Consider the following 12,869-nt stretch of genomic DNA (forward strand, 5'->3'; position numbering starts at 1 on the left):
GTCTCTGGAACAAGTAGGCAGCATTGTTGCAATGCTGTTTGTGTTAAAGAGCCAATGTGCTCTTGTCGTCCTAAAGAGTTATGAAAGCGACTGGCAAGATGTTTGGTCACTTTCATATACACTGTTTGTAAGAACCTTCATATTGGTGCCAACAGGCATGTTGTCCCATTTTGAAGAGCGTCAAAATCAAAGTCAAAAGTCAAAATCAAAGTCAAAGTCAAAGTCATATCTTTATTCAAGATAATTACACGGTAGTGAGATGATAGCGATAACCATATTTGTAAACATAAAACTAAAGCTACGAGGGTTACAAACGCGTCCTGGTCGAATAAGAATGCCACAACAAACTTAGCCGGATGTTTTTTTTTTGTTATCACCATTTCACATTGTCATTTAAATTTATTAGAAGAGCAACCTGGTTAGTGCAATAATTCACACCCAAGATTTTTTATCAACTACGTAGTCCTTCATACAATAATAGGTCTTTTCTATCAGCTTACGTTGAATACAAACTTTGAACTTTTTAGGACACATCTCCAAGATGTCAATGGGTAGTTTATTGTAAAATTGTATGCAATATCCTTTAAACGAATTATGAATTTTATTTAATCTAGTATGTTGCACTTTGTTTTTTCTTACTTCTTATGTTTAAATTATTTCAGTCACATTTCTTCTTACATTTAGAAATGTTTTTAAGAACATACAAAAAAAATTCTTATATGTTATGTTCGGAAGTACATTTCTACTAGATACATGATAAAAGACTTATTTCGTTATAGTAGTGCAGTGGAAATTTTATCTCCTTTCTAATAATATATAGTTTATACACTTACTTTATAAAACAAAGTCGAGAAAAAGCGATTTCATGTTCAGGGTATGTGAAAATATTATCACCCCCCGAAAATCCAGGCACATGATGTACAATGACAGTAGCCCGACTTCGGTCCCGACGTTTGACGGGTACGCTCGGCCGAGCTACGTGGTAAGCGGAGTGGGGGTTGTTAGGTTTTATTTTCGTTACGGAATTTCTTGATTCGGTCTCCCCGCTCAAAGCCCGCGATAAAAGCAATAATATGCAATAGCTTAAAACTATTTACTTTCATTCTATAACACAGGAAACGGTGAAAATGCACATTTGTATGTAATTGGTAATGACACCAGTGCGGCTTAACATTTTATAGTGAAGAGCGCCGAGCAAGTTCCAGTGATGTTTAATTTAAGACCTCATTAAGATGAGGAGTATTCTAATATTAAGTTCAACAGTACTTAGTTATTTAGTAAAATTAAAGGGTATCACAAAAACAGTATACTGAGATTACAGAGTTTTTTGGTTTACACAAGCAACTTTGCAAAAAAACATGAAGTACACGGAGCGGCCACGTAGCATTTTAAGTCAAGTTTTAGTTTGTAGCGTTCTGAAATCGAATTCGGTCTACGTTTTTAAAATTTATCTATTTAATATTAAATTATCACAAGAAATGCTCGTTTAAATATTATAGATAGCTATTATATTTTAACGAGGAATTCTTGTTAATATAAATATATTTCTTGTGGTATTTACCAGGTGGTAACAAGATTACCTTATTTGTTCCTTGTTTTAATGTATTGCTAGATGTGTTTAGCCGTCTCATTATCAAAGGAGTCCCGCGTCCTGCAGCGGCCCGGCAAGGGGATAGTGATGATTAGATCATAAGTAATTGTGTTTCTTAAAAAGGCAGAAACGCGAACAAGTTTCAAAGAAAATAAAAACGACATCTCGCCATCAACAACAACATCAACAAAAATTCAATACAGCGCCATCTCGTACACGTTCGATGTACTTCTGTCTTGTGGATGTTAGCATACTGCTTATACATATGGTTTTACCATTCTTCCTTCTGAATGTAATACATCAAAATTGTGTAAGATGGCGCTACAACGTCTGAACATCAACACATAAGGTTTGAAACGGTTCTAACACGGAATGATAATACAGTTAACTTTGGATGTAAAACATCACAATTATGTAAGATGGCGCTACAACATCCGAACAACGGTTTGAAACGGTTCTAACCCTTAAGATGATATATATATTAATTAAAAATGTTTACAAGAAAAGCCGCGGGCAGATAGCTTTGAAATTTGCTATGCATGTCACCTATCACGGGTACGATCTCTCAAATAGTTCACGTGGTAGGATTAAAAATTGTTAACGAGAGAAGCTTAAGACGCAATTCTGATGTCCATGCAGACGAAGTAGCGGGCAGGCTAGTACAATTAGCTATTACGGTTAATATTGATAAGCGTTTATCCCTTCAGCTATTAGAAAGTTTGTTAAATATGTTGATTGCCGTACAGTATGGAACTCTTATAATAAAACATTAGAGCAAATCTCGATCGCCCAGGTACTAAGGTTTATTTTCTTACATAAATAAAATTAAGTTTAGCCATATTTGTGTTAGTTTTCATTTTATATGAATATTATTTAACGTTTTTAAATATCAATTTAACGTTAACGTTATTGATATTTAACGTTATTTATTATTTGTTTTGTCGCCAGGCAATGAGTGCACTGGTATGTTGCGGACCCTGCTTCGCCCCGACCGCGTTGGCTGAGGACGGTTCTCTGTACCCGTGGCTCAGCGAAATGTTGTCTTCAACCAACGATAAGGTAACGATGCTATAGCAATCCCACATGTTAAATATGTTGAATGTACATACACCATGTTACACTTTACAACGTGCGAAAAAAATCATATTTGTACTAAGTTTTATCTAACCTATGTTATAATTTCTTCAATATAGTTCAAAGGGTACAATACCACGATAATATTTTGGGATTTGTCCACAATCCATGCAACTGGGTCGAAATATCGACAAATCCCAAAATTATTTTTTTGTTTCGTTGTCCGTTACCCGTTGCACTATGTTTAAGAAATGTTGATTAACCATAGAAACCGTAGTTTAAAATCTATGTTATAATGTATACAATTTTTGTAATTAATGAAAACATAATGAAAAGGGATCTTGTTGCGGTTTAAGAAATGTATTGTTTTTCATAATATATCATGGAATTCCGCTAATTAACGACTGCTTCTAGAAACTCAAGTTTTAACTTGAGTCGATGCAGCCATATTACCATACTTAAGATGTCGCACGTAATGCAGATTACGAAACTTTTGAGACGTACGGAATATTTTATTGCCTTAGCTTGGCCAGCTAAAATTCTGTGGTCGCCACGATGGTCGTCAAGTTACAAATGTAACACGATGTTCTGTCCCAGACGTACGAGCTGGCCCGGGAGACCATAGTGCTCCTCTTGGACTGCAACCCGGACATCGGGCCTCTGCTGGACTGGACCGTGGACAAGTGTTTCACGGGGCCCGCGCGAGTCGCGGACGGCTGTTTCATGGCGCTCGCTACCATATTCAGCGCTCGGTGAGTGGCAGCTTCATATTAACCCTGATGCAAACACGACGTGCGTGTCTTTCTTGTGATTTTGTTTCAATTTGGTTGAAGAGCGAATTAGTCGCATGTGTTCTTTGCTATGTTCGAATTTAATCGATCCAAGATGGCACCCGTCACAAAATGGCGGATGACATATTTTTTCACAACACCCTCAATATGGGTATCAAATGAAAGGGCCCGAGTAGCAGAATAATGTACGATTTCAGTCAGGGATTTTATAGATTTTAAATTTGTATATTATTTAATTAATAGTACATTACCGCAGCGGCCCGCACAAGAGGCATTGATGGACGGACTTGTGAATCGTGGGCCTTTTCTTTTCAAACTTTACTTTTAGTAATCTATGACGAACAACTAACAACTACAATTTTTCTAAGTGTTCTTTTGTTTTTATTTTTCTATAAACAGCTATCTATTTGTAAGCCAGTCCAAAATTTTAAATAAAACCATCTAACAGGGCAGCCATGTTTGGTAGAAAAAGATCGTTCCATTTTTAAATAACAGATATCAGTTGTTATTATTGTGTTATTTATTTCGCCGCTATTCGCTTGGATTTTAATACAACGTTTGCAGGCCGCTTCTCGAATGTATTTTGCCATTACAACGATTTCGATTGATCTCGAAGATCTTGAAGGTTGTCGAATTATGTTCAAATTTCCAAGGATGTTTGAAAATAAATACCTTAGCTGAGTTTAACGAGCCATCATTTCCCTATATAAGGAAATTGCCGTCGTGTCTCTTCTTTCAGCGAACAGACCGGTTCCCAACCCTGCATCAGCTAGTACTAATAGGCTGCGGTTAACATCAACTACCTTAGCAGAGTTTAACGAGTCTAATATTTCCCGAAGTTACGGAGATATAGTCGTTTTTCAGCGAAGGTTCGGCCTCTAAAGTGAATCAGCACATATTAATAGGTTACCGATGATGATGATGATGATGATGATGATATTAAAATATATAAATTTGAAATGAATATAAAAAATTCTGAACAAAGAAAATCTCAAAAAAATGTGTAGAAAATTTACGGCAATCGATTAGACCGCCGATTTCTGCTTTCTGAATTCAAGGTTCTATTCCCACAATTGGAAAATGTTTGTGTGATGAACATAAATGTTCTCTAAGTGTCTGGGTTTTTATCTTTATATCATAAGTAGTTATGTAAATTATTCATAGAAATATTCCTCACTTATCTTAGTGCCCATAACACAATCAACGTCTACCTTGCGGCTGGATGGTGACTTGTTGTAGTATATTTATTACTTGATTAAAAATATCTTGTTTCGCCTAGTAGGAAACATTGCATTAGTGATCTAATATTGAAATTTCCATATTTATTTTATTCATTTATTCATTAGATTCACCAGCAATGCATTGTAACATAATTCATAACAATTAAACAGAGTAAAAGTTAAATATTCTGTCTAGTGTCATTACAACCGCCAATTATGCATTGTCGAAATAAACCCATTACCGACCCACTGCCACTGCCACTGCCACTGCCACTGCCACTGCCACTGCCCACGGATCCCTCTCAGAATGAGAAGGGTTTAGGCCGTAGTCCACCACGCTGGCCCAGTGCGGGCGGATTGGTGAACTTCACACACCTTTGAAAACTCTCGCGTATGCGTGAGGGGCGTTTCCTCACGATGTCTTTCTTCACCGTTAAAGCAATTGTTATTTTAATTTTATATTTCTTGGAAGAATTATCAATTCTATAAATTTAAAATCCATATAAAAATTTCGGAACCGACAGTATTTGAACTGCTTAAAACACACATAACGTAAAAAACTTAGAGTTGCGTGCTGTGGATTCGAACTCGGCCCCCGAAAGTCAAGTCGGAGTTCTACCCACTGGGCTTCAACGTTAATCCGATTTTACTGGGTATGATAATATTTTTTTTTCAGTGCGGATATTTTAATATGTCATACATGAACAAAATTTATAAACATATATTTTTCTTTTAAGTTTTACTTACCGATACAGAAATTAACGGTTACAAAAGATTAGTCTCCCGAAAAGATAATAATGGGCTGCCTATAATAGCTCTCAGCTGTTAACTTGCGATCAACGTTCTCGCACTCGGTCCTATCGTCGCAGTGGTAATTCCATAAAATAACGCGTAAAAATAATTTAAACAATTAAAATTGAAAAACCCATTACTCACCAATGCATGCTACACATTACGATGTATTTTTTTAATCCACTTCAAGTTAGCTCAAGAATGCAATCTCACCTGGTGGTAAGTGATGATGCAGCCTAAGATGGTAGTGGGCTATTATTTATTAAGGTAGATACTATAACTATAACGAATAGCCATGATTTGCTTATTGTATGCTCGGACATGATAAAACAAAAATATGGAAAATTTATCGGAAATATGTTCTAATACCGATACCGAACCACCAATAAAAAAAATACGCAGTGGTTTCAAAATTATCCTGTATATAAGCTATATAACGGCTGTTTACCAGCAGCCTTTTGCTTTTAGTAACCGAGAAAACGAGTTTATAAGGCGGGTGTATGATGCGACGCGGATAGTAACGGTATGTTGTGTAAATTAGTGGATGAAAGGATAAAAAAAATAACCTACGACAACAAATTTAAGGGGTAACAGCTTTGATCGTTGAATCCGCTATTCAAAACACGCTCCAACACATTATTCAAGGCATGGTCGAAGGCAAACGACCGTGTATGTTGATTGCGTAAAGTGTATATATTCCCAACCTTGATTATCTCCGAACTAACTAATTTCAGTTAGCGGATGCTAAAGACCTCCAACCGGACGTGTCTCGTCCAAGTGATGAAGTCCTTGACATTGAAAGTTAAGCTGTCAGCACGGCTGAAATTGGCAGGAGACAATATCCTCCCCTGGGAAAGGATACATATTTATGTTCTCCGGCGCATAAGTAGAAATAATATACAAATAATATATGTGTAATAATAAAGGGGGGTAAGCTTTATGCTTATATGCCTATTACCTCCCCTATTCGCTTAGCAAGTGGACACGTTAATTATATATCTTGTCGGGGGATATGGTTTTTGTCTCCTGCCAGTGCTAGCCCTGCAGGTGTAAAGAAATAAAGAAAGAAATAAATATACTGCGACAATACACACGACTTGTCTGTACCGGCCGGGCATTGATGGGAATGATCACTGTATTCTTTTTTGTTTATTTCGTTTTCTACATATTTTTGAGGGTTCTTTTATTTTATTTAATTTATTTTTTAATTAAGTATTTATAGTAGCGTATTTGTATGTTTATATGTTTGTATATATGTATGGAATATATTTTATATATTTGTACATATCTTTAATATGTTGTGTTTAGTATATAATATGTTTTATGTTTTTTTTTAATCCTAATATTTAATTATGTTTGTTGTACCACCTACTTATTTCTTATAACATTTTCTTGTATGCCTTTGGTTGCCTGGAAGAGATCGCTATGTAGCGATAAGGCCGCCAAATTGTACGTTCTACCTTATTGTGCTGTTTATTTATTTATTTATTTCGGTTCACAACAACACAGTATCACATTACACAATGGTATACATACGTTCTACCTTATTGTGCTGTTGTATTTGTATCTCTGTAAATTTTCTCTGTGGTGTACAATAAAAGTGTGTTCATTCATTCATTCATTCACATCGCCCTCTAGCCCCAAAGTAAGCGTAGCTTGTGTTATGGGTACTAAGATGAATGATGAATGTTTTCATGAATATAATACTTATAATATACAGATAAACACCCAGACACTGAATAACAATCATGTTCATCACACGAACACCAGTCGGCCGTCAAAGGTGTAAAGAAATATACGTCAACTGTCATATTTGATCATGACAATCGACCATAGCTGCTTAGTTACCGAACCTTGTATCGCTGCCCTAGAAAGTGACTTGGTACTAAGTCACTTTTTAGGGCACAGGGATAAACAAAGTATTTAATTTCATTGTCAAAAAAGATTAAACGGAAGTATATTACTTTGAAAATGCATTTTTTTAAATTGTTTTTATCAAACATTTAATATTGCCTAGGTCTCAAAGGTAGGTATTTTATAAATTGGACATATAAGTTAAAGTACGAACTGAAGTACTGAAAAAACAATTAAGCGCACCAGACGCGTACTTGTGATACACATGTAAGTGCAAAACGATCTTAGAATAAAATCTATTTCTAGATCTCTCAGTTCGTATTTCGTGAGAACTTTCTGAATCCTTTTAACTGAGTTTCGTATTTTTATTGAAGGTTGGTTTCTGCGCTCAAGGAATATTATGAAAACTTTACCAGCTTATGTAAGGATTTGATTCGATCTCTTTTTCGCTAATCGGTAGCGGGAAAGATGTCGGGAATCTGATATATTTAATATTTATTGTATTTTCACTTGCGGCAGCTGCAATAATGTTAATATTGGTGCAATACAATTTTTTTAAATTGAGCATTGTTAAGAATGAAAAAAAAAAATTAAAATCAATAAATGATAGAAAGTAAGTTTACATAACGTGATGATGTCAACTTTACATACATTCACTTAAATAGCCAGTACTAGCATCTGCAGTTACTCGTCTATAAACATAAAAAAACCTGCTTTCGTTGAAAGTCAACCTAATACTAAGCCAATGTATAACTTAGCCATCCTACGGAGTTTCGTGGATTTGGCACGTTCTAAGCATAGACATAAGCAAAAGCGTAGAATAGGAATATAAGAATAAAACACATGAAAATTAACATGTAAATATAACAATGTTTATAATAATTAAGGTAAGTAATTAAGGTTAGGTAATTTTGGACCTACCAATCCATAAGTTTAAAGAATGTGTTAAAACACATTTATTACAGCGAGGTTATTATACAATTGATGAGTTTCTTAATGACAAGGTTGCTTGGAAGCATCCGGCTCCGCTTTCATCTCTCACAAGATAGAAAAATGAATGTTAAAATATAAAATGTAAATTTTTGATGTTGGAAAAGAGCAACTGCTGAGTTTCTTGCCGGCTTCTTCTCGGTAGAATCTGCCTTCCGAACCGGTGGTAGAGTCACTACACACGGACAGACTTGACGTTTCAAAAGTGCTTGTATTAGGCCTACTTGAAATAAATGAATTTTGAATTTTGAATTTTTTGAATGAAAATCCGAACAACAACTGACGCGCACATTCATTGAACTGACAGTACGAGGAGAGCACACAATACACAACATTAACGTATGTCAATTTTGTTGAAGTAATATTGGTAGCATTCAATTTATATATATTGTTAAAATTCTAGACTATTTTTGAATACACTGTAAGTGTTATAATTTGTACACGAAATAAAGTGATTTCTGTTTATTTTGGTTGCTTAACAATTTGGTTTTTTGTGAATGATTCCGAAAAATGAAGGGAAAGTTGTACTTTGGCTAGGCAAAGCAATGCCCATCACATCAACCCATTACCGGCCCACTACATAGCACGGGTCACCACCCACAATGAGAAGGGGTTAGGTCCGCAGTTCACCACGATGTCCTAGTGCGGATTGGTGGGCTCCACACACCTTTGAGAACATCATATAGATCTCTCAGGCATGCAGGTTCCCACACGATGGTCTCCTTCACCGTTGATGCAAGTGATATTTCAATTACTTAAAACGCACATAACTTAGAAAAGTTAGAGGTGCGAACTAGGATTCGAACTGGACCCCCCGAAAGGGAATTCGAGCTCCTACCCAATGCGCTATCACCGCTTCAAATGCCCTTAGACCCGTTTATTTAAGTCGGTATGAGTGCAGGGCTTAGCTATTTCAAAGTGGTTCTTTGCGGAGTGATACTTTCGAAGCGTAGAAAACCTAGTATTAGTTTTGTTTTTAATTCATCACTAACGGTGAAGATCTTGTGTACCGGGCAACACTTTATGGTATCAGTATCTGAGAAGTTCTGCTTCTATCTCTGTTTCCTTATTCATTAGCTATTATGGTACATTCTGCAGTTCCAACAGTCCAGGACGGGTTCGAGTATTTCGAGTGGTATTTGGCAGATTAAGTAGTAATGTTGGCTTCCAGGTACGCTCATAATAGCTAGGAGTCGCTGTGGTCGGATACGGCCAGGAGGATATATATATTTGGACTTTACGTAGCCCCAAAGGAAAAAGTGTAGGGTTGTCAATGTTACAAGATCTTTCAAGATTAACGTGGCCAATAGAACGTGACCTTAAAGAATTTTCTAAAATTAATACCTTGTGACACTTTCGCTCAGTGTCCCCAAATCGTGTCATCTTATGTACACCTTTTTTTATGTAAAGTTAGGTTCAAAAATGCCTATTTGAATAAAGAAACTTTTGACTTTGACTTTGAAGCAATACGTTCGCTTTAAAACGATCCAAGATATTTTATCAGATCCAACATCGATAGTCCCAACAACGCGATGTTGCAGTCCTTCGTTTTTTACGTTAGCTCGAGTTTGTGCAAACAAAACAAACTTCATTAACAAGCTTTCATATTGTTCCTTCGTTGTCATTTTCCAAGTGCGCTCTGCGATTGCTAATTATGTTCGACTTTCTGAGACGTCCGATGTTAATCAATTACCCTCAAATAAACACAAATCGATGAGCGGATGTTCACGGATGGCACGTCGCGATATATTGTGTCGATATCACCACGGTTCTAATTATAGATTGCGGTATCCTGGATACGTTGCGCCACGCATCACTTCACCAAACTAATTGACAGCTCCCATTGAATGCAGATAGTCCGGATCAAGCAGCGTATTAATCCTCTGTGCTGGGGGGAATATCGAGTTAAAGTCCATTCAAGGATGGCAGTGCTCCGACCTGGAAGGGCATGCGAGTTTGTGAAGCCGAGACTAGTTAGGGCATTCCGCCATTTCTATTATCTGGGAGTATATACATACCTAGGCAAAGACGGACAAATATTTCTTTATTCAAACAGGCTCATAGAAAACACAATTTGTATATCTTTATATGTGATATAGGTTACTAACCGGTATGTGATTACTTCTTCCGTAAACTTAAAACTAAAGCTGGAATTAGGTTGTTTTAACATCATTTCACTTTGACACTTAAAACACTTTCAAGAGCAAACTTGAATTAAAGAAACATCTCCGAGATGTCTGCCCCACAAAGGACTCCTATGTTGATATTAAAAAGATTTCATTATTAATGATAATGCTGCTGTTTATATATTTAGTTTTATTATATTAAAAGCAGCACTATCAATATATATAGATCGAATAAAATATGTACAAATTCGGTGCAAGATGGTTATTGAGAGATTTATGCAATACGGGAACCCATACTAAATCACTTTGTTTCTTGTCCGTGAGTGAGTTAAGGCACCTATTCTTCACAGTAACGTCCCACCCGAACCTAAAAAAACAAGTTTCTAATTATACGTAATAATACGGTACACGATGTTTTTATTATATTAAAATTGACACATACAGCAAGCAATTAAAATCTATATCTGTATTTCCCGGCGACAGATATTCATTAATAATGTTACGCATTAAGAGGTCGGACATTGTCTCAGCGATAAAAATAGCGAAGGACTTGGTTTTCGTTACGGGCTATGTGTTACAGTAGAGCTTTACCTTACGCGTATTGATAGTTTTTTTTACGTCTGGTAACGAAATTATTCCCAAACATTCCTTCGCTATTCTAATCAAAAAACCGTGATCCTGCCCACAGCGTCGCATGTCCCTTTCTAGCTCCTAATTAATTTGCTTGCCTCCTAAGAGTCGTGGCGTAATTTAAAGCGTTTAGCGTCACGATTTGTAGCTACGACGCTACGGACCGTAGACGCGTAGCTTCGTAGTTATGAAAGATAAACAATATTTCAAATCCTGACTGTAGTTCCAGAGATTAGCACGTTAAGGAAATAAAACAAACTAGTCAGCTTGCTAAATGCGTTAACAAGAGATATTGATTTGTGTCGAACAGTCATTATTTTACGGTAAGGACCGCGTATATCCGATTTGAAAATCACAATGTCGCTTTTGTGTAGTTACATCGGTTTCCGCGCCTCCCTCTGTGTAACTGTATATCCTTTGCATCCGGTTTGATTTACACTACGTAGTGGTCTAAAAAATTCCTGACAATCATTGCGGGACCTCTCTCTCTGTACGTGTCTGTGTGCGTTTTGTTATAGGGTCGTGTGACAATAAATCAGCTTAGCTTAGCGCTTGAAGTCCAAAGTCTTCGAACAGTGATGACTGATGGCTCCGAAACATAGTCGCGACCTTTAAGCCTTATAAGAAACCTTTACAAAATACCTATTCCTTGCAGTTAATGCACATCCTTTGCTATGATCGGTGATGATCGATAAAGTTTATACCTCCGTGGCGCAGCAGTGCACCGTGGATTTGAGTGGGAGGACCCAGGTTCGATGCCCAGCAGGGGCAATTTGGGAATTTATTATTTCTAATTTTGTGGCTAGTTACCACCCTACTGACAAAGATGTCCCGCTAAGCGATTTAGTGTTCCGGTGCGATGTCGTGGAAACCAATCGGGGGTAGGACTACCATACTCCCTACCTGTTAGGGAGTATGGTAGTAGTAGCCCGCTACGATGTTTGACTGCATTATTACTTCCGACCAGGTGTGATTGCAGCCAAGGGCTACATTGTAGCGAAAAGAAATGATGATAACGTTTTATGCAATCATTGAGGCCTCCGACTTTGATACAATTCATTACCTTGAAAGAGATTCGTATGGCTTTTGATATTTTTTACAAAAATTAAAACTATGCACCGGTAAATCTGCTATGCCGCGCCGGATAAGTACGTTCATATACTGACCTACTTTAGTGATCCAACATGTAGTGCGTTATCATAACGCAGTTCATTTATCTTCAATATAATTGTGGGGCTGGTACAACATAACTTTTTCTAACTTGAAAACGGACTTTATATTTTTGTTTTGGCGTATTTTTTACTACCGCCGCCGCCTCGCTTCAACACTCCTTGGAAATCTGCTTGTTGTTGGTAATTACCGCCACATTCTATTCAAAGGGGTAAGGTTTTAATCCCCTTTTATCTCAGTGGCACTTAAACAGTCACACAAGTCAGTCACTTTGCCTGAGCATACACACGCCCACATGTATTATAATATATTAAAAGAATATGGCAATTCGGCCCTTATGTCATTACTATCTTATACCCTCATTTGATATGACATTCAACTAGATAATCTTAAGAACTGCAGTTTGTAACGTCAATTGTTCTTGTTCGAGGAGGTGACAAATTGGACGTTGCAAAAAGTATTTCGTACAACCTTACGATAACATCAAATACACCGTTTTAAAAATAACTTTCACCCATGAATACAACGCTGCATTTTCACCGAGAAACATAGGCTATAGTACTTCTTAGTACCAATCGATTTATAAGGCTGAAGTAATATGATTTATAAAGCACGCTGTCTAATCGGACCG

At 36.7% G+C, this 12,869-nt stretch overlaps 1 protein-coding gene across 3 annotated transcripts in view; it reads left to right on the forward strand.

Moving 5' to 3' along the window:
• LOC120636057 (protein furry) overlaps window positions 1-12,869 on the forward strand; it is a 186,965-nt gene that overhangs the window by 39,437 nt on the left and 134,659 nt on the right. For all 3 annotated transcript variants that reach the window (XM_039907326.1, XM_039907327.1, XM_039907328.1), the window contains exons 22-23: window positions 2,540-2,650; window positions 3,263-3,417. In XM_039907326.1, coding sequence (XP_039763260.1) covers window positions 2,540-2,650; window positions 3,263-3,417 — 266 coding nt within the window. The remainder of the gene's footprint in view (window positions 1-2,539; window positions 2,651-3,262; window positions 3,418-12,869) is intronic.

This window comes from Pararge aegeria, chromosome Z, assembly GCF_905163445.1.
Source record: "Pararge aegeria chromosome Z, ilParAegt1.1, whole genome shotgun sequence".
Lineage (NCBI taxonomy): Eukaryota > Metazoa > Arthropoda > Insecta > Lepidoptera > Nymphalidae > Pararge > Pararge aegeria.